Source organism: Manis javanica, chromosome 6, assembly GCF_040802235.1.
Source record: "Manis javanica isolate MJ-LG chromosome 6, MJ_LKY, whole genome shotgun sequence".
NCBI classification, from domain to species: domain Eukaryota; kingdom Metazoa; phylum Chordata; class Mammalia; order Pholidota; family Manidae; genus Manis; species Manis javanica.
Window position 1 is genome coordinate 19,620,930 of NC_133161.1, and position 22,822 is coordinate 19,643,751.

Below are 22,822 nucleotides of genomic sequence, written 5' to 3' on the forward strand. Positions count from 1 at the left end.
TCTCACAGAGGTCCAACTACATGAAAAGCAAAGGAAAATACGTAACTGTTAAAGTTATAGCTGGTAAAAGCACTGAATGAGTCCAGGAAGCTGGGATAACCCCAGGTTTTCATCCCAAAGACGGAGCAGTGAATGATTTAGGGGCAGACATCACAGTTCAAGAAGGAAATGATGTGATCAAGGCACCAAAGAAGAGTTCTCCAGGTAACTCCTGATGGAGTTTCTGAGACTATCAGAGCAGTTTGTAATGTGCAGAAGATGTAACGTGACAGTGTGATGGAGAATGGGGTGTTAATGACAGAGATAACCTAATAATGACCATCAATTATAATACTCTTGACCATTTACAAAGCAGTTTCGTGCTTGTCAGATCATCTGTGCTTTGGGAAAGTATGAATTGGCCTGGGTAGGGCGGGGGTGGGACTTTTATCTCTATGTTTAAAGATGAAAAAACTGTGATTCCAAGAATAGGATCTCCTTGCTAGTAAGTGGTGAAGCCAGAGTTCGAATCTAGCTCTGCGGGCTCCTACACTCTTTTCAACCAAACTAAATTGACTCCTGTTGAAAATCAGGGAGAGGAAGAATTTTATAATTCCAGGTATTGACATTATTAAACACCAGTTGCAAGATATTTTTAGGACTCTGAATGCAAAATCTTTTTGAGGACGTCAGATTCGCCAAGCAGCTGGCTCTTTATGTTGGACACCCGGAGCCCCGTGGCACATCCATCCAGGACAGATTACAGAACATGTCAGAGGGAGAAACTGGGGTGGACATTAATTAAGTTTAGACACAGAAAATGCTTTTGATTGAACAAGCCATGATTTTCTCTTTAAGCCCATGCAAAATATGGAGTGCTAGACTAGCAGCTGAAACATATGAAAACATTATTATATACTTATGTTACCAACTTCCACCATCTATGGCCCGTTTTTATTACTTTTTCCCTCTAGGCATCATGTTTTGAAAGATTTTTGCCTACTAAGCAAGCTGCATTTATTAAGTAATAATATATTTTCTATTTTTAATATGAGACATACATCACTGAGGACGCATACAAACAGAAAACAGCAATGATCCAATTTCCATTAGGCATTTGGAAATATTGAAAATAGCTTGTGGACCTCATTACCACTCATGAATTCCTAGGAGTCCAGGTACTTTGGCTCTGGAACCATTACTTATGTGCTTACATGACCAGCATGTACTACGCCTACTTAAGGGGTGAGGATAGAAATTAAAGAGGCAACAGGAATAGGGTGAAGTTCCCGGTGGTGAGTGGAGCCACCAGGGTAATTTGTAAGAAACTGATTGGCAGGATTAATTACAAAAATAGGAAGGTTTTATGGAGGTCGAGCTGAGGCATGGCCCATGCTGATTACTGGGCAGTAATAAGAGGAAAGATAGAATTCCAAAAGCGCACAAATCCCTCTAAGAGTTTGGAGAAGGGGTCCTCATGGCCGAGGGCAAAGCTCTAAGAGCGAGAGGAGGAGGCGAACTTGGAGAAGTAACCGCGCAGTGCGGTCGTTAGGAATGCTCAGTGTGTACTTGCAAAAACAAAGACCGATAAAGGGAATAAGAAAATTAAGGTAGAAAGGGGAAAGAGATCATGTGTGATCTGAAATTAATTACTAATGCCTTCCAAAAGAGAGTTTCAAGACTAATTGAACCAACTGTGGTGCCAGTTCACCTGTGGGGGAGTTACAAGTAGCCCCTGCCAAGTGTACATAATTTTGTGGAGATAGATGCCCTACGAAGCAGCAGGGAAAACACAGCCTCTGCATTTGCTCATGGAGCACAGGGGCTCAGTGACCTCAGTATGGTTCCTACCTAGTGCCTGTTGTCCAATGATGGAAAATTAAAGAGGTTGTATGCATCAAATTCTCAGCTCAAGCTGTAAGATTAGCAAGGAGTTCTCCATTGAGATAGAAAGGTATCCCAAATAGAAAAGGATGACTTAGAAAAGAAAAAAAAAACTTTTTGTCAAAAAGAAACTGGCAAAATAAAGAATAAAGACCAAGGCTATAGAAAGAAAATTAAAATTCCATTTACTCCTGTGCATCGTTACTATCTCCTGTCTATCAAGCCCTGAGAAGTCATGTAAAAAGACTTCTGGGCAAAGCTACGTTGGAGGACAAAGAAATGCAAAAGATCTCTAGGAGCACGCAGGAAATGGAAGCATTTGGGCTACACGGAAGTGTCATGTGGAACATTTTATATTAACGAGCGGCTGGTGAAAGCGAATATCAAGTTTTGGGGCTGGAGAGGAAGCCTCTAGTCAGGAAAAGGGTGTGGGTAGGAGGAGAAATTGCAACAGCTGCTCTTTGAAGGCACCAGAGTGAACAACTTTTAGAGCCAGTTGGCCAACATTATAAGAAAGAGAGAGTGGGCATGTTGCAGCTAGAGTGAATTTACAACACCTTGTGAAAGGCAGAGAAAAGAGAGCTTGCACTTGGGTTACATGCTCTCAGGGACGGCAAAAGTGATGAGCCCGGAAGGAGGAGGTACTGGAAGAAGGTGAAACCCTTAATGGCAAAATAGAAACAAGAATGGAAAAAGAATAAGCATCTGGGCTTATTACTTTGATAAGAAATAAATATGTGATGAATCGGATGTACATGGAGATATTTTTGGGTTTTGGTGCTGGGAAAATTTAGATGTACACTATATGAGTATCTTTTATGAGAATTTAATATGAACTCTATGGAGTCTATTCCCAGAGACTTCTGAGGAAACAGCAGGTGGTTGTCACCTGGGCTGCTCACGTGACCCCCTGCTCGCTGCAGGCTCCTCTGGGCTCTGGGACTCCAGGCCCTTCCACCCCCTGTAGTGTCCTACATGCTATGCCTGACAGAGTAGGATCTCTTTCTGGTAAAATACTGGGTGTTCTGCAGAGCCCTAACTGCTGTCTTACGGTCCCATCCTAGCTCACCAGAGTCCCGGTGGAGTCCTGTGGGCAGTATCAGAGCTGCAGCGAGTGCCTTGGCTCGGGCGACCCCCACTGCGGCTGGTGTGTGCTCCACAACACGTGAGTACCGCGGGGCAGCTCCGCCAGCCTCCCGCTTCGGCCCAGTGATTCCTGGTAGGATACAGCTCCTGAGCACCCCTAGGCCAAGGCTGCCTGTCTGCTGGGACACCCAGGAGATCCACCCTGCCTCCCTCCCAGAGTTAATGACCAAGGAGAAGCCACTGGCCCACATGGCCATGTGAAAAACAATAGGTCCCTGAAGCTTTCTTTCTAAGATGCTTTAAATCAGGATATAATGTTTAATTTATAGGGAGTAAGACACACAGATCCTCAGTATATAGTTTGAAAAACGCAGAGACCCAGGGAATCTACACCACCATCAAGTATACAACATTTCCTACATCCAGAAAGTTCTCCCATCCTCCTTCCTCTTCTTCCCAGTGGGCTTTTCTTCCTTAGTTGCTTAAGTTCAGGTCAAAGTCAGATATGGCTTCTCCTGATACCTTCTCCCTTCCATCTTAAATAGATGGTGGTTGGACATTCATGGCCAAGAGAGATGCATGAGGATGTGGGCCAAGCAGGCACGGCAGAGTCAGTGCAGAGGTTGAGGAGGACCAGATAGCACCTGTGGACGCTTACCCTGCGTGCCTCAGTTTACTAGGAGTGGGCAGGCACATGCTGGGGCTTCAGGGCATTGTGGGAGTGCTGTGCCCATCCACACAGTCTTGTCCATAGATTGACACCCACCCTGTTCCCTCTGTGCCGGGCATGGGGCTGGGCTCCAGGGCTGTGAAGGGACTATGTGAACCAGACCTCTGGTCCAGGATGGAGTGGGGGATTACACTGTACTGGAATCCATGCATTTGTCAGAACTACATTGTGGGCAACACCCTGTGCCAAGTGCTGCAGGGCACAGTGCAGCCGGCACTCAGGAGAACCCAGGCAAAGGGCATCAGGAAGGGGTTCCTTCCCATGCCGAGAAACGCCTGCTTTCTCTGTCACTTCTGCCAACTTTTCCATCTTTTCTCCCATGGTAATAGGAAGGAGGAGGGTGGGAACCTTGTAGGAAGAGAGGGGCAGTAGAAGCTCTGTGTGTGTGTGCACAAGAGAGACACAGAGGGTAGGGGAGCCAGAGTCAGAGGAAGGGGGGGAGAGAGAGGGAGAGGGCAAGCGCAGTTCAAGGGCAGGACGCCGACTAACAGGTGGCTCAGGTGGCTGAAAGGGCTGTTTGTACCCGAAAGGGCACAGGTGGGTTGCAGATTGAACAGGCTTAAGAAATGCTTGTGTAATTGAAACCCCCCCTCCTGTTACTCATTCTCAATTGTCAGGAAGCATTGGCCTGCTGACCCACCAGCGCAGAGGGTCACCCCATTGCCCGCTCTTGCAGTCCCTGGCCCAGCCCACAGACCTGCCAGTTAATAATGGCAAAACAGCTTCAACAGCCTGGTATTCTGGTACTTATTTGTCCATGAATTTTGAGCCTTTATTCCCAGGGCATTCATCTTGGGCCTGAACCTACCTGTTCTGCTTTGGGTGAAGGTGAAGGAAAGCCTACAGCCCAGCCTGCCGTCACCTGTCCTGGGCCTGGAATATTTCCTCCACCCAGCAGGGTTGGCAGGTCCCCAGGCCTCTCCATCTCCCCTCCACACAGACCCAGGCCAAGAAGCCTAGCTCAGTCTCAGCAGGTAATGGGATCCCCTGGCAGACCAGCCGCATCGATTGGCCCAGACATTACCTTTCTGGGGAAGGGTCATCAGCGTCACCCCTGGGAGGCTCGTGTAAACCAAGACCTCAACAGGGGAAAGATGAGATCAGCTTTTGTGGAGTCTTTCCCTGCTCCTGGTGACCCCTTCCCTTTGCAAATTTCTTCTGTTGAAAGAATGCCCTCCCCTGGGTGAGTTGGCACAGGTTACTGCCCAGGATTTGCTCCTTTTCTTCTTTATGTGGTTTCTGCCAAGATGGAAAGAAGGGAGTGGAAGGGAGAGAAGAGGAGAGGAAAGGAAAATGCTGCTGCTCAGGACAGGAGGGGTAGGTGGAAACTAAGAACCTGTCTGGGTTCAGTTCCCACACCTGTAAAATGACAACAGAACAGCCACCTACAACCATACTGTGCGAGGGGAGAGGATGTGTGTGCAGGGCCCTCACTGTGCCTGGAGGTGGCCTTGGGTTTATGACTGTGTGAGCAGAGACGTCAGACCCCAGGGCCTCCTCCAGGGACCCTTTCCCCTTCCTGTCATCCCCAGGACCAGAGAGCTGCAGCTGGGTGGCTGGGACAAACCCACTGCTGGAAAGTCTTCCTGCCTCGGGCAGCCCCAGCCAGCTCTGGCACTCAGGCAGCTCCAGCAGCCAGGTGTCTGGCTGCCCATTGGCCACCCAGGAAAGTGCCAAGAGACAGTTCGTCCCATAGCCATGGCTGAGTGTCCCCTTAATGATGTACAAATGCTTCCTAAAATGCAAGGCCTTCCTTGTTACTTCTTAGCATAGCCCATAGCCTGTTTTTGTTTTTTAGCCTGTGTCTAAGGACTACTTGATACTAACCTGCTAAGTCACTGATCTCCCCTAGGGCTGTTTGCAGAATGTCTGCACCAGTATGAGGAATTGTTGGGATCCACTTCTGCCCAGCAAACTCTTTGTGCTCTCTGCTGTGGTCCTCCCTGTTGCCTCTCCAAAGAGCTGTTGACCTCTGGTCCAGAGGAAAGCTCTCCAGACTATATGCTACTCTATTTGGATTTTTCTCTCTGGCTCAGCAGATACATAGTACAGGTTAAGGAAACTTGCTTTTCCTCTGGTCGCCACTGCCTCCTCTCATCCTCCCCACATACGTAAGTGTAGCACATCCAGCCATACTGTCTTCTCCTGGGAATTAGGAAAGGCCTGTGGTCCACACGAGCTTGGAATGTCTCTCCCAGTGTAATGACTGGGCCTCCTGGGATAACCTGAGGAGTGGGGCTCCCTCTGAACTTAAAAGTCCAGACGCACCCCCCACATTCCAGCATTCACACACTCTGCCCAGTCATGCCGCCTGGGCCGCATGGGGTGGACTGGCCCAGCTTGCCCGGTGCAGAGGGCTTCCCCGCTGACCGGGACACTGATGCACAGGACAGCTCCAGGCTGCTGGGTACAGTGCAGTGTGAAGGCTGGTCAGAGTCAGTCAGAGTGATTGCTGGATGTGCACCAAGCTTGCTGCTAGTTGGGTCACAGATAGCCCGATCAGCCTGCTGTGATGCACCCTGCTTTCTCCTGCCCCTTTTCCCCTCCTCTTGTGCTCTGTCCCTCTCTCCCTCCGCTCCTACTTTTCTCTCCACCTCTTCTTCCTAACCTCTCCTCAACCTTATTGGAAATATACAGCACTACCTGCTGACCAAGGAGAAACAGCCCTGCTTCACCTTCTCTTTTGGACACCTCTAAATGTACTATCCCTCCTCAGAAGGAAGGAACCTGTCCAGGCCTCTTTTACTACCACCTGAGGTTTGTGTCCAGTGGATCTTCATTTGGGGAGGGGCTGAAAGGAAGCCAAGGCGAGCGTGGCCTCTCAGCGAAGGCAGCGAGCCCACCACAGTGGGGGAACAGGACCACTGGGTAGCACCAGCCGGGAAGGTACCTGGGCTGTTACCGGACTCTGGTGCCCGTTAAGCCCTGTGCCCTCCTTCTGCTTCAGTGACCTTGCCCACTGAGTGAGGCCCAGGTGGTGTGGTGAATTCAGTATCTGCTACTCTGTCTGACTTTGGATTTTTAGAGGTGGGGAAGGGGTACTAAGTTCAGTTGACAGCAGCTGGTGGCAGAGGGAAAATGGTGGTGTAATCGTGGTTCATCTAAGAACAACCTAAATCCTTAGGTTGAGACCATGTCAGTCACCAGACCCTAGAATCATGACACTGAAAGGACTCCCCTGGTCCACGCCCTTCATAGAAAGGTTCCCTTTACTGTCCAGCCCACTTTCCTGCCAGCCGCACAGAAGCCTGCCCATTTCTGTGGGCATTCCCGAAGAGGGCAACAATAATGACATTCAGAAACGCCAGTTTCTTCTCTTATCAGGGTTCCCAGATGTGGAGACAGTGACCAAAGGAACCCCATGATCTCCTACCTAAGTAAGCGATCCCCAACTTTTCTATAAAGCTCATAGGGAAGCCCCATCCACTTTTTTCAATCTCGTGTTCTCAACACAGATTCCCCCCTGGTGCACTTAAGCAGACACCATGGCCAAGGTAATATGTCAGGTCAGCTGTGGGGAGAAGCAAGAAGCAATTTCTGATAGGCTGGTGGCTCCCTGATGGAGGGCCAGGGGTCACAGCCCCAACAACCCTCTCAGATTGGAGGCTGGCCAGGCCAGCCCACAGATAGCCGCATTTCCAAGTTGAAATTTGCTTGCCTGCACTAGAGTTAATATTTCTATTACTGTATTTAGGAATTAATTTCTCGAGAACTTAATCACTACCTCTTCCCCTCTGCCTCACCCCCTTCCTTTCTCCATTCCTCTCCCTTCTAATTTTCCACTTGGCTAAGAATTCTCTGGCAGTGAAAGTTCAGGCTTGGGGACAGCAAGGTAGCTGCTTCATTAGAGAGAATAATCTCACTGGAACCACTGACTTGAATAATAACCCCACCAGGGGTCAGGCTTTGTCCCCGAGGGCTTTTAGTACCTCTGAACTGGGCCTGGAGGGCAGAACTACAGAGACAGTGCTGCGGGGAGTAAGAGGGCTAAGAGGTTAGCAGGGCCAGACTCCAGTATGGGGCCCAGGGTGTCTTCTCGGGGCTGGCTTCCTGCTGGCCAGCTGCAGGCCTGTGTTTGGGTGTGGTGGCAGGCACGGAAGTCTGAAAACTCAGTCATAGGGAGTCCTGCCTGGCAATGGATGAAGCAGGGTCTCCCTCCACTGGCAGGACACTCCTGCAGAGGAATTACAGGAAATTCTATAGGAAGTACTACAGCCCTGTTGCAAGAAACACCACAGTCAGCATCCCCCACCAAGGGTCAGGAATTAGCTCTTTGCACATTTCCTAGTTCTTGCCTAGACTAACAAGAAATCACAGTCCTAGGAGAGCAGAAGGCCATTACCCCGACGGGCTCCATAAGAACGCAGAAGGAATTCATTCTTCCCCCTCCATTATCCTATCACCTCTAAGGTCAATTGTCTGTGCTTTTGGACATTTGCAGCCTCTACCCCTGTGGGCCCTGAGGGATAGTAGAAATGGCAAAACATCCCTGACACTGACCTTAAACTTGACTTTCCACTAAGAGAGCTGGGTTTTCAATACCCTTTGACAGCCCGTAAGAAAGCAGAGCTCCAAGCTAGACCACTCTTTGTCTCTTTTCTCCCTCCTGCCCTCTGGGGACCCCTCCTGCACTGAGAGGAAAACTGCTACAGCCATCCCTGTCTTTCTGTCTTTGATGTGCCCTGTGGGCCGGTCTGGAAGAAGCTCTGTGCTTCTGCATCAGCTGCGGCTTGGAAGGGTTGGATGTGGAGAGCAGAAAAGAGAGGAGTTAACACAGGCGAACATTTATTGAGGGTTTAATGTTTATGAGATGCCCTGTTCTAAATTCTTGCATAATCTCATTTAATCCTCTTAATAGCCCTATTAGGTAGATACTATTTTGTCCCCATTTTATAGATGAGAAAAACTGAGGCACCAAGAGGTTAATAATTTGCTCCAAATTACACAGTTAGATAAGATGTTTAAAATTGTAAATAATAGGTGGCTTTCCTGGCTAAGACCTAAATTTGAGGGAGAGGATCAGTAGTTTGTTTGGGGCGCTCAGGAGCCATAGCAGGATGCAGCCGTATAAACTTTGGAAGCAGTAAACCATGCAGGTGGAATTCTTCCTAAGATTTCCCCAACCAAGTACTTTTGCACTCACTGCAAGAGAGATGGAGTCCCCTCTTTTCTATCCGGATCTCTCTTTGGTTACTCCAGGTGCTGTTTGACCTGGAAGAAGCTTCATTTTTCGTTCTTCATAATTTAATCAGAGACATTTTTCAGACCCACTGATTGCTCTTGAAAATAGGAACTTCAAAGTTGGGGAGACAGTGAATAATTTAAGGCCATACCAGCTCTTTGGGTCTGCTGTTAATGGGAGTAATAACACTATTAATAGCGATGTCAGTGCAGACACCCTGCAAAAGTCCATAACATTAGCTTAATGGCTGGAGGTAATGAAGTCCTTGCAGAGGAACTGGCCTGGTAAATTAACTTCCAAGACATTCAGGCAGACGCCCGTATTGCCATGGCCTGCTAGAGCAGCCAGGGAGTGACAGGGAGACAACCTTTCATTCTTGGTACGGGATTTCTGGAGCAGTCCTGGGAAGTTCAGAAGTCCCAGTGATACTCAGAGTGCTCCAGAAGCAGGTAAAAATAGCAGTTAGCCTAGAGAAGAAGATTGAGGGGATGTTTTAAAGTTGACCTAAGTATCTGAAGAGCATATCCAGATGGCAAGGAAAATGGGTTCAGTCTGCAGCAAGGGGGTTTGTCCCTCACTTCTCAGCCTAGAAGCTTTGGGGAGGTAGAGCACAGTGGCTAAGAGCAGAGATCCAGAGTTCAGCTGTGTTTGAATTCTGGCTCTCTGATCAGCTAGTGACCTTGGGCAAATTGCTTACCCACCTTCTCTGCAGTTTTCTGTCTGTAAAATGGGGTTTAAAATGGTACCCACCCATGACATTGTGGAGAGGTGTTAAGTGACGTAAACCAGAACCCCCTTATTGCGGTGCCTGTGAGTGTTCAGTGTCTAGTGGCTGTGACTGTACTGCCCAGAACAGTTTTTACTTTCTCATTACACAGCCCATTTCCTGGGAAGTTGTTCTTTTGATCCCTGCATCTCTCCTCTCTTTCTTTAGTCTACATCTTCAGTGATTCCTCCTTCCTGTGGTAGATGCTCCTCTCAGACTGCATTAGGCCATCTCTCCCACCCAGGCCAAAGGCGGCTTCCTTCCCGTGGCTGGGAGGAGCACCCCCACAGCCGCCGGCTGTGCCCGTCACCCCAAGAGCAGCTCTGGGGCCCAGGCACCTGCCTCCCCTCATCTTCCCATCTCTCACCTGTCTGCTTCTTGAGGCTGATGTCCCTTCCCCAGATTATCCTCCCCATACGGGTTTCACATACCTGCCAGCTCTACTTCCCACTGAACTCCCTACACAGTGCACCCTCCTGTCCTGCAGCAGCCCCTACATCCTCTTCCTCTGCAAAGTCTGCTCTCAAGCTAAAAGGGATCAGCTACTCCAGAGCGACTTCTGTGCAGTCCCATCTTACCTCAGTGTGTCCCTCCACGACCCCTGCTGCCCTCACCTCACGGCAGAATCCGCAGTCCAGAGTGTCCAAGCCATGGCCATTCAGTGAAGCTCCGTGTTCACAAGGCTTCTCTGACTTGTACTGAAGACCGCTCCCTGAAATTCTGTCCCCCCACTGTAAGGCAGGGATAGCCCTGGCCCCAGCCAGGACCTTGAGCACCTTCCCCTTTTGAGTGTGATGCATGCCATTGGGTGAGGGCCATGATTTTTATATGCATCTATAAAGAACCCCCATTAGTTAGAACTGTAAGATCCCAGGTCACCTGGAAGTTGTCACCCTGTAACCCAGCACACTGAACAACACAGACACTAAGCAATAATAGCAACCCTTCTATAGCAGTTACCCTGTGCCATGGAGCTGAGATTCCAATCCAAGGCCATGTGGCTCCAGAGCCTGCTCTGAGCTACTGTTCTCTGCTGCATGGATCCTTCCTCTCCACCATTCCTCTACCCCCATTTATCTTCTATCTGCTTAACATGAGGTATACTGGGGATTCCAAAATAAGCCAGTCATAGTTTTTTCTTTGAGCGCATATGTGGTAGTTGAGAACTGCACTTAACCTAATAATTGTCATATAATCTAAGAAGCTGTAGACTGTAGAAAACCCCAAAGTGCTCTTAACTTTGCTTGGGGTGAGGGTAGAGACAGAGATTGGTGCATAATAATTGAACCATGTCTGGAAGGATAGGTAGAAGTTGGACAGAAGCGATGTGGGGAGAGGGCTGTCCATGCAGAGGAACCGGCATGCACAAGGGCAAGGAGATCTGGAAGAGTATGTTGTCTGTGCAGAAAGAACATGGCTTTGTCTGCCTACAGAGCAGAGGAGAGGGACAAGGCTGAGAATGAGCAGAGAGGTGAATAGACAGGACTCTGCAACCATTTATGTGAATGAGGAGGAGGGGGAGGACTTTAGGATTCACGCTTTGGCAACTGGTGATCAGAATTACCATTTTTTCCAATTCGGGCATGATGGGGGATGGCCAGAGCATAGGAAGGAAGCAAAGAAGTCAGGCCTGGGCACACTGAGTTTGGACGCATCCTGGGAGCTGCTGGCAATGCCTGACCCCCACATCAGCCCATCACTGGAGCAAGTGGCCTTCTCCTGAGTCACTCGCCCATCTGCCTCTCCCAGGTGCACCCGGAAGGAGCGCTGTGAGCGGTCCAGGGAACCCCGCAGGTTTGCCTCTGAGATGAAGCAGTGTGTCCGGCTGACTGTCCATCCCAGCAACATCTCTGTTTCCCAGTACAACGTCCTGGTAAGGGCAGTGGGATCTCTCTCCCCACCAAGAAGGGCAGCAACCTAGTGCCACTTAGGAGAGCTGGGCCAAGCCTGGTCAGCAAAGCTTCTGGAGCAGAGGGAGGGGTGTAAAGAGTGTGTCCCTGGGGGTGGGAGAGGGGGACATGTACAGGAATGCTGGGGAAGAGGCTCTACACATAATAAGGAGAAAGACAGGGAAAACCATGATACCGCAAATGACCAAAGCGTGAACAAGAGAAGGAGGGTGAGGGGAAAGATACCTGTGCCTGTAAGATGGGAAAGATGTTTGTGCAGAGGGGGAGGGGAGGTGGCTCCCGTGTTCTCACCTGGGCACTTGGTAATTGCCATTTTTCCAAGACTGGGGACAATATAAGAGGGGCTCGATCCACACTATCTCAGTCCTACCCACTTTCCACAGAAATACCCTAAACACTTCCATTTCCCGGGACCAAATCCATTCAGATGTAACAAAGCTTCTTTTGTCTCTGACTGGATTCCCCCCACCCCTTCTCCATGTGCTCCTGTGATTAACTGGATCTCTCCCTCTACGTTAACACTGCCTCCTGTTTTGCTCTCTCGCCCTCTCTGGGCTCTCCCCTTTCTTCCTTGGTTACGTACCCTTCCTTTTCCCACTTTGTTCTCCCTTCTCTCCTTGCCGGGCTGTCCATAGCTGGTCCTGGAGACATACAATGTCCCGGAGCTGTCAGCTGGCGTCAACTGCACCTTTGAGGACCTGTCAGAGATGGATGGGCTGGTGGTAGGCAATCAGATCCAGTGCTACTCCCCGGCAGCCAGGGAGGTGCCCCGGATCATCACGGAGAACGGTGAGCGGCCCCAGGAGGTAAAAGTGGGTGGCCCGTCCTGCCCCGGTGAGAACTCAGGGCAGACATGGAGTGGGAGGGGGTGTTGAGGGAGCCTGCGGGCAGCAGAGGGTCAGAGGAGGGGAGGTGGCTGGTGAAGAGGTTATAAGGAGCAGGGAGGGATCCCTTCATTGCCCTCAGAATTGACGGTTGAAACCCGGTAGCATCCGAGAGTGAACCTCATCCTAGGTGGGGAGCAGCTACAGAGAGCATGGGTGGAGGGCAGCCCCGGACAGGAACTGAGTTTGCTGGCTGAGTACAGAGATCGTACTGGAACTTGGGAGGGTTGGCATGGAGGAGCAGTGGGGGAGGAGAAAGCCGTCAGGAGCCCAGATGGGGGTTCTAGGGTTCATCTGGCTCTTTCCTGCTGCCTGCACCACTGGGTCTCTGACCTTGCATCAAGGCCCTCTCCTGCCCAGCCCTGTCTTCCCAGTGCGGGGACAGCCTTACTGGGAGGAATGGACAGAGGCCCGGCGCTAGTGAGGGACAGGCCCAGCCTAGGCAGACTGATTCCATGTTGGCTCTCCCCCGTGGGCTTGTCCCATTTGTTCTGAGCTGACTGATTGATGAGGCTCTTGGGGAAGGTGCAGAGCAAGGCTGGAAGTGGGGCCTGGGGTCAGGGCTGTGAATTAGACACGGGCTCCAGTTCATCCCTGGTGCCAGCTGAGGATTCTAGGGATACCTGCCGGAATGGACACCTGAGCCCACCAAAGGAAAGGGTGTCAGAACAGGGTCTTTCTTTACAGAGATGGGGAATGAGCTTGAGTGTGCACACACACACACATACATGCAGGAGACCATGTGTAGCTGGTGACAGCATTACCAAGAGTCATTACTCCTGGTAGCTAATCAGTGTGTGTGTGCATAATTCTATGAGTCCGGCGTGGACATCATGCACGTGAATGTACATTTGAATACCTGTCAGTGTGTGTGTGTGTGTGCATGAGAGGAGCTGGTGAGCAAGTGAGGAGTGGGTGCCAGGGATACAATGTGACAGAAAGAATAGACCAGAACCTCCCTCTGAAGCTGCTTTCTGGGTTGTCCTGGGACTGGGCCCCACTGAAACAAAGTCCTGTTAGAGCTGAGAGCATCTGCGGGTGAATGTTTCCCTTTTCCGGGGTGCATTACTTTCAGTGGGACCCCACGCAGGGCCTTGGGCCTCCCCTGACCTGGTGGCTGGCTCTGCCCTGCAGGGGACCACCATGTTGTCCAGCTGCAGCTCAAGTCAAAGGAGACAGGCATGACCTTTGCCAGTACCAGCTTTGTCTTCTACAACTGCAGCGTCCACAATTCGTAAGTCCCCCCCAGCATTCTCAGCTCCCTGTTCCTGGGGTCAAGGTTCATCCAGAGATAGAAAACCACTGTTCACAAGGAGTTACCATCCAGAGGCCGTCTAAGGAGGAGAGGGGATGAGATAGGTCCCTCCCCTGGTACTGACAGGATTAATGGAAAGAGGCTAAAATGAGCAGGGTGAGAGCCTGGGGGAGGGGATCCCCAAATCCCCAGCCTATGCATCTTCTCTGGCATAAATCTGCCTAACCTGATTCAGTGTCCACTATCTGTCGAGGAGACGACGCATCTCACCTGGAGAGCAGAGCAGCCAGCACCCTGGGTGAGAGGAGGGGTCTGAGAGGGAGAGAGGCCCCCTTGTGTGCCCAGGTGAGGGCAGATGGGCCAAGTCACTGAATGCGCAGGTATCCACTGTCCCCTGCCGGCTGGGTGAGGACCGAGGCTAACAAGGGTCAGGGGGTGGCAGAAAAGTGCAGGCTGGGAGGGCTCTGGCCTGGGGGATCTGCGTCTGGCTCCAGCTCTGGCTCTGGCCCTGTTGGATGGAACCATCCACCTGCCCGGGGAAGGTATGGAGGACAGAGGCTCAGACGCTGGAGTCAGACCAGCTGGAAATGTAACCGTACTGTGTCCCAGTATCCTCTGTAAATGGGGAAAAGCAGTCTTCTTCCAGGATTGTCACCCAGATATTTAACAGCTGACAGGGCAACAGCACTGTCCCAGCAGGGCCATCATTGTCTGGGCCAGCCAGGTGCCGGGACACCCTGGGGCAGCCCCTGCACCCGGCGCACTCTGCTCGGAGGACGGCCGTGAGCTTAGAAGAGCGAGCAGGAGGGCGGCAGGTGGGGCGAGGTCTGGCCCGCCATCTAGGCACGGCTCACGTTTTTGCTGTTATCATGATATAACATATTATGTTATTATGATATTTCTTCTCTAAAATGATGGAGTGGGACCAGATTGAGAAGGTACAAGCCATTTTGTCACCATAGAAACCTTTCTCCAGCCAAAATTAGGTGTGGAATGCCAATATACAAAATTAATGGAAATAGCAGCTACTCTGGCTGAGGGTTGAGGAGGCCTGGAGCCCCTCTCTCTAGGAAGCCCACACATGGAGCTCCTCATACAGTTTCCAGAGAAGGTCCATGGAAGCCACAGGGCCCCACAGAGCACAGCTTCAAAACCACAGGATCCCATCTCCCAAAGCTCTGCCGCTTTAACATGCTGTTCTGTTTTCCTCTCCATACAGGACAAGCTAGCCAACATAATCAAAGACATTTTGGGGCCCTAGGCTGGTGGGATTTTTGGGTCTAGCCATCTGATTGTGGCAGCTGTGAGTCGAGAGCTCGGCTGTCTTTGGAATCCCAAATAAAAAGTAGCCAGGCCTCCCAGCCAAAAACAAGTTGCTTCAACACTGGAATTCTCCATGGCTTCTTGCCAGAGCTTCCCATGGCTTTACCACTACGGGTCTTAATCCCTCCCTCCCCTTCTGTTCCTTTAGGATAGTAGATTAGGTAGATGAAATCATGTGTGGAGTTTCCACCTGGTCTATAAAATGATTTTAAGCATCTACTATGTGCAAGGCAATGTGTTACTCATTAGCAGGGAGGATCAAAATTTAGTAAGACCCAAAGACTCAGTCCCTGCTGTCCAGGAGTCATGGCCTAGTGGCCCAGTAGATGATCTGGCCAGTGACTCAGTGAAATACAATGCAGCAAGGCCAGTACTGTCCAGAATCAATGGGATAGGGGCCCTGGGTGACCAACTGTCTGTTAATCATAGGGAGAGGGGATGACCAGGTGAATAGGGACAAAGGTGCTCCAGGTAGGAGGACAGCATGGGGAGAACACCACCTGCTCATGGCTGAAGCACCAAACATATGTGGAGACCATAGACTTGGATGTCATGAAGGGCCTGGCCTGCATGGCAAGGCATTTGGGCTTTGCCCTGTAGCAGCAGGGAACCCTGCTGAGTTTTTAAGCAGGAAAGAGCTCTTATAAAGTTGCCCTTGTTTCCTGGGGGTCAAGTGTGGAGGTGGGGTTGCCAACTGTTCAGGGGTTCATCTCACTGAGAGGGCAGCCCCAGCACCATCCGCAGCCCAGGTGGGTCCTTGCGGATCCTTAACAGCTGAGACTTCAAGTCAGTTTGAATTAAAACTCAGTTTTTTTGCTTGCCCTAACACTTATGGGCTCTCTGGATGGGCTACTCTGCTACAGACCTCATTGTTCCCCAATTCAGCAGAAGATGGCACCATCCTGTAGGGATGGAAGGTGGTTGATTAGGCCCTTGGGGACCAAGGTTTTCACATACCTGAGCTAGGGGGAATAGGCCAGAGATTCCTGGCTTCCTAAGGACTTGGAGAGAAAAGGGATAGATTTGTCCAAGATGTGCTCTTCCCGAGTGTTTGAGGGTGGTTTCTCATACTATGCAAAAGTGTTCTGTAGACCCAAGGGTCTTTGGCCCTCTGCTTTGGGTTCACCCAGGTTCCATGATTTGTGCCTCTTCCTCCTCTATGCCCAGGTGCCTGTCATGCGTAGAGAGTCCATACCGCTGCCACTGGTGTAAATACCGGCACGTCTGCACCCATGACCCCAAGACTTGCTCCTTCCAGGAAGGCCGAGTGAAGCTGCCTGAGGTAGGTGCCAGCAGCCCCAGCAGTGAGCGCTGTGGCTGGAAGCCTGGGACGCATGCATCAAGCCTTCCCTTAAGAAGAGGAGCACCCCCCAGGGCCCCCTGCTTCCTCCAACCCTGACTCACTAAGGGACCACCTGATGAAAGCAGTAAGCAAACCAAGTTCTGCCCTGGGCCAGTGGGCTGCAGGTCAGTCTTGGAGGTTCAGTTACAGGCAAAGGTGCAGTGTGGGTCACTCCAGCCATGAGGACTGTCCATAAGTCAGATGAGTTCTGAAACAATTCCAGAGAGATGAGTGTGTGTGTGAATGTGCATGTGTCTGTCTGGAAATAAGTGCACAGCAGGACTGTGCACAAGCTCCTCAGCTCTCCCTCAGGGCACTGTCCACAGAGCAGGGCCGGGATCAGAGAGGACAAGTTGAGTAAAAGGGAGAGAGGAGTAAGGACAAAAGAATGGTCAGCTTATCAACCAGAATGGTGATTCTAGAAGTGTGGTTCCCAGGCCAGAGTTGTCAGCTCACATGTGAACTTGTTAGAAATGGAGCCCAGCTGGGTGAGACGCTCGGGGGAGGTGGGGGGAGGAGGCCTGGCACCCTGAGCCTGCTGCACAGTCCAGGTGGGGAATTGCTGATGTGGAGGTGGGCTCCGTGGCTACAACACTGTGTTTCTATTCCCTCCTAATCTCTGTTTTTCTCCCTGAAAACTGTTCATCACTCAAATAGAAATGTTCTGTGGCTATGTGGTTACCTCTTCTAGGATGTAAGCTCGTGGGCAAGGACCTCAAAGAGAACAGATGCGAAAATACTTGGAGAAGTCTGCGGTTGTCCAAACATTATGGTGTTTGTGTGACTCCAGACATTGGGCCAGTAATTCTGAATGGAGTGAGTGAGTGAGTGAGTGAGTGAGTGAGTGAGTGTGTGTGTGTGTGTGTGTGTGTGTGTGCAGTGTTGGCTAGACCCCACTGAATGCAGAGGCAAAGCAGCGAAGCTTGGCCTTCACTCTCTCAGCCAGCATTGGACTCAGACCGACTCAGACCTCTTCACTCGGGTGCACCTTCCAGTCCCCTTCACATACCCACAAAGGTGCCGAAACCATGTGGCAAGTCCTGTAGCTGTGAGAGCGAGAACTCTCCTGGTACAGGAAGCGTAAAGGCTGTCTGGGGGACAAGCAGGGCATGGCAAGGACAGAGAGGCCAGCATGGTGCCCTCATCCCCTTCTCCCAGACTTCTTCCCCAGGAGGCACCCTACCTTTGGCCAAACCCTTAAAGGCAGAGGGCAGAAGGGGAAAAGTAAGGTGCACCTCATGGCCAGCACTGCTGCACTGGGCTCTCCTCGCCCAGGGGGAAGTGACTGCGCCATGCCTGGCGCTGAGAAAACCCCAACCCCAAGGCCGATCTTCCCTGGCTCTGATGGCAGAGTGGGCATTCTCAGGTTGAGAGTGGGCAGTGTGGTTCATTTTAAAGGTAAAGACAAGGAATGGTGGGGCTGTCAAGGGGAGAGAGTGGTCTGATTGAGTGGGGGGACAGGTGGAGTAGACAAGGGAGAAACAAGGAAAAGAAAGGAAATAAAGAAAAGGTTGTGCGAGTCTGCAGGCAGTAAGCCCTCTCCCTGTGCGGTGGGGTCTGCCTGTACCCACAAATGGCCACTCCAGCTCCAGAAAAGAGCCCCAGGCCTAGGTTGCCTCTTCATGGGGAAAGGGAGGGAAGAGACTACATTTTGGCTTTCAATAGGAATGTGAATCCAGTGTTTTTGTCAGTTCTTTGATCTTCTTTAAGACAAAATGGATCTAAAGCTAGTAATATGGACATAGGTCTGATAGCCAAGAAGCAGACCACCAGCATGAAGACCCTGAGCAAAGGCTATACAGTCTCCGGAGCCTTTATCTTGGGGCATGGAGTCAGGAGCAGAAGAAGGTCTGTTGGCCCACTCAGACCAGGGGCTACAGGCCCAAGAAGCATCCTCTTCTGTTCAGAAACCTGCAAGTTACTTGATGGGTTCAGAGACAGAGATTTTCAGCACCCCTCCAGCTGTTCAGACTAGCGTACCTGGCAGAGGGTTCATGTGTGGAGAGGTACAAGGATAAAATAAATGAAAGCAGGATCAGTTGACCTATCTGGTGGATTTCAAAGTCCCCCGATCATTTAATTACCTTGAAGGAGGTTTTCAAATTTCTGTTTTTTCTTTCTTGTCTGTTCCTCTTATCCCAAATTTCTTTCTTTTAACTATATGAAAGAAGCTTGTATCTGCTGCTCTGAAAGACCAAAAAAGAACTAGACGAGAATAAAACAAGAGCCCATCATGTTTTCTGGTTCAGTTCAGAGATTCTCCAGAAAAGAATGATATCTTCAAGTGCCCAGATTGCAAGCGAGGCATGACTTCCCTTCTGTACCCCAAAGGATGCTAGGGATTCAGAGCACTCAGAGGGCGTGGTGCCGAGGCCTTCCCTACTGGCAGAGGCCTGCGGGAGTGCAGCCCACAGAGGGACGTGGAGACAACTAACCTACCGCTGCCACCCCCCACATCTTTCCATTTCACCTGAGCCATTTCATGGTGAGCCTGGCAGGCTATGGCCGTGTGAGGCTTCTAGTAACTTGGATGGGATTAACTTTCACTGCTCTCTTTCTTGTATGTTTATTTTTTTCTAAAAAAAGGAAGCTCTAAGGCTATCCATCTTGTCCCAATTTGGATGTTACCTTCTACCCAGCTCGATACTAGGGCCATTTTGAATGTAACTGAGGAGAAGCTAGAGTTGACCACCTCACGATAGTTGTCATAGCAGCATCTTCCTGGGGAATGTACCGAACAGAAAAGAAGCAAATAAATGTCTGTGGACTATTGACTGATCCAGTCATCATGGGTCAGTGGAAAGAGGCCATTCTCCTCAGGGATTAAAACAAAGTTCTTGGCTGCTAATGGAAATACGGTGATTTTTTTATGTCGCTTTTTTGGTGGTGTTTCTGGGAAGAGATGGTAGCAGGAATAAGGGCTAACAAAGAAAATTACACATTTGCAAGGTGATTTTGTTGAAGCCCCCTACTCCATGCAAATGTCCTCTCTCTCCACACCAGAGTGGGAGAGATGTTACTCATAGTGTGATGTTTGAGGCTTTGCTGCATGTCACCTCTCCTTCTGTATTATGCAGTTTCTGAGCATTTCCCATGTGCAAAGCATTGTGAGAAGTTTAAAGGTGGATGAGAGATTTGTAGATTTGTATTTAAGGTATGTAAAATGGGACCATTGGTCTATATTATCTCTAAAGTTCTGTAATTGTGAAGGGAAATAAGCCAGAAAACACTGAAGAGGAATCCATGCCTGAGAAGTGGTCTTTGAGGGTGAGTGTTCAAGGTCAGGCTTGGGTCTCCCAGTTGTGCCTGATGGAGGCTCACATTCAGCGGCAGGGCCCGCATCTCCCCCAGACAGCCAGGCCTAGCCTCTCCCTCTTGGGATGATTCTTCTGGAAGTCTTTGGGTTTTCATTCCCTTTCAACTTTTGAGTGTGGGGATGCAGACAGGGTCCTTTTGTTAGCCAAGAGGGAGGCTGCCAGGTGGCCCTTCATCTGCCCAGCACCATCCTGTGTCTCCAGCAAGCCTTTCATCGTAAGCCTTCCACTTGCAACACTGGCTTTGTTGATTGTTACCAGGGATGTTGAATTGCCTCTTTTTTTTTTTTTCCTGAACAAAGAATGTATTCAGGTGAAGTTATTGGTCTGGAACAGAGAACTAGTCGATCATTGTTGTTATTGCATTAATGGCAAGTATTCTAGCATAATTATTAGAAATAGAGTACCCAATAAACATATGTCGTTTATAGTAACTATATTCCAGTTACAAGGAATGATTTTGTTTCAACTAATGATGGCATTGTGATAACAACCCTGGGTCTTTAGATCAGCTGCCAGATCCTGGGTACCAAAGAGAAGAGCGACAGGAAGGCCAGGGACAGCTGGACCAAGACGACGGAGTCTTCTGGCTCACCCCCTGTCCTCTGGGTTTCAGCTGAGGCTCCTCGCTTCCCAGAGGAATGGCCTTTCGTCAGGGCAGCCCGTAATGGGGCCATGTTCCCGCTCTACCCAGCTGGAGGGACCGCTGGTCCCCGAGCGGCTTTGGAATCTCCTCCAACGCTGACCTGAATCTCCCAGCAGGCCCACACACTTACCAACAGTGATTCTTAGGGAATAAAGGTGAATTTCCATGGAAGAGTAAATCCACTGACAAGAATTTATTCTTGAGGGACTATTTTATGGTTACTTCTCACCTAAACTAAGAAGCCAAGTGAGCTGCTACTGAAGCTCTGACCTCTGGGTACCAGACCAGATGGGCTTTGTTAGGAAGGCACATCGGCCCGTGGTGAACAGGCTCAGAGAGGTGGTCCCTGCAGGCCCTCTCTTCTTGACGTTCAACCAGAGTGCTTATTCCCAAGAACAGGTGTAAGATCAGAAGAGGCAAAATGAATCCTGTTTGATTTCCAAAGCTGTGTTTGAAAGGGTCTTCTGATATCCCCTACCACCACCATGCCTCTGAGATGAATCCATAGCCAGAACAGGTACCATGAAATCCACTGATCCCAAAGGTCCATCCTCTCCGGGACTGAAAAGCTGGCAGGGCAAGGAAGGTCCTAGCCCCTGGCCTGCTGCTTGCTCCTGGTGCTGAAACAGGCCCCATGCCCTGACACACAACACGTCTTGGGCATTTGCCCCCAACTGGACTTAGAGGGAAATCAGGCCAGCCCACCTTGTCAGTGGTTCTGTTTCCCTTCTGGCAGAGAAGCCATCCCCAGGACCCATCCCAAGGGAACAAAACCACCCTTCCCATGCCTGTCACCCTCCCTTGAGAAAACAGAGCCAAACGCAGTGTAAGAACTTGCTCCAATCCATGCGCCACCCCCACTCCAGGTAGTCCGTTACTGGCTTGCTGTATCTCCAGACAATTGCACTTTCTGTCGATTTCATCTGCTCTCCCCCTCTTGAGGTTATGGGTATTTCCTTTCTGTATTATTACTTTGCTCTCTCCATAAACCAGCCCATCATAGATCACATTAATGGCATTATAAACTTGAGGAACAGCAAGGAAATATATGGTGCGTTACATTTTTGTACTGGGCATCATGGGCCTAAGAAGGTGAGTATAAATTTAGGGGGTTGGTTAGGGCTAGGGCTGACTTCTTTGGAATTGATGGAGGCTGAGGTGACGTTAGCATGGAGAGGTGGCCTGCAAATCACATTCCGTAGCTGCTTCTAGGTACAGCCCCTGCCCTGCTCTCCCCAGAGCTCCACGTTCCCCCAGTAATAGAAAAATTAGGGACTTCATCTTGTAAACACACTGGGGGCTGTAAATCAAGAGCTTACCACCCCATCCCCAGGCAGCACCAGCCCTAAAGGCAGCCTTTTCTCTCCCAGCTTGGTAACATTCTTTATGTCTGTTCAATTATTTAAATAGGCAATGAAACCTCTGTATAAAGCAGCCACTGACATGCTGGACATGTAGATGGAAAGGCATCATTTCATACTTCAGCTTAGTGTTCCTGCCCCCTGCAATTAGCAGAGCTACCTTACTTCTGCATACATTCCAGGGGAGACCATAATATGCACGGGCTGGACAGTTGACCTGCAGCCCGCTGGCCGCCTCCTGAAAGCCAAGACATCGAAGATTTCCTTTGGCCTTAAGCCACGGCCATTCCCACTGTCAGTCCATTCTTACAACTGCAGAACACAGCCACGGGCAAACGCTCTCCAAGGGAATCTGGTTCTTATCATCCACACTTGTCTCCAAATAATCTTGTGAATGCCAGGCTTTTCCACCCTCCAAGAGCTGGCACATTCAAATGATAGTCCAGGGAAATGTCTTCCTTGAAAACATAAGGACATTTAGGTTTTTGAGAAATTCTGTATGGAGGCTAGATAATCATCTGAGGACAAAGTCAGTAAGATGATCAGGTGAAATATTTTGTTGATCATCACTACAGGAAATAAGTGATGTAACAGCGTCCTTAGTTTCTTTATCATGAGCCAAGGGTGATCAAAGGTGTTGTACTATGAAACAACATAGCACTCGGGAGATGTGTCTAAGGGGACGGAGGTGGTGGGATGTGCACTGGATTGAATCCTTGAAGCCCTTGTACCATGTTCATTAGACTCCTAAGTACCACACACAACCTACCAGAGCCATACCCACCTGTATGACCATACCAGGTTGCAGTGTACCAGTTTTTTAAATAGTAAAATAATTTCCTACTGATAGGTAAATGGCCACTTCCAGAAGGCCCATCTCCCCAACAAAGTCCCTGGGCCCTCCAGCACTCATTCAGTTGGTTGGTATTATAAACACCTTTGAGCTTTGAGCTAGTTAAGCAGGCATTGTTATCCCCATTTTAGAGAAGGGAAAACCGAGCCTCAGAAGGGTTATATAATGATGTGTGCCAGGTCACCTGTTGAGTTAATAGTAGAATTGGGATATTTATGGAATCCAGAGCAGCCTCTTCAGTTTATGGACGAGGATACTGGGAGGGTTTGAGGGACTTGCCAAAGGCCACATGGGTGGCTGGTGGAGG

The 22,822-nt window shown here is 50.0% G+C and overlaps 1 protein-coding gene across 1 annotated transcript in view; it reads left to right on the forward strand.

Moving 5' to 3' along the window:
- Window positions 1–22,822, forward strand: part of PLXNA4 (plexin A4) — a 432,372-nt gene that overhangs the window by 324,985 nt on the left and 84,565 nt on the right. Inside the window, exons 5-9 of the mRNA XM_073238449.1 lie at window positions 2,928–3,028; window positions 11,377–11,500; window positions 12,173–12,326; window positions 13,556–13,655; window positions 16,167–16,281. Coding sequence (XP_073094550.1) covers window positions 2,928–3,028; window positions 11,377–11,500; window positions 12,173–12,326; window positions 13,556–13,655; window positions 16,167–16,281 — 594 coding nt within the window. The remainder of the gene's footprint in view (window positions 1–2,927; window positions 3,029–11,376; window positions 11,501–12,172; window positions 12,327–13,555; window positions 13,656–16,166; window positions 16,282–22,822) is intronic.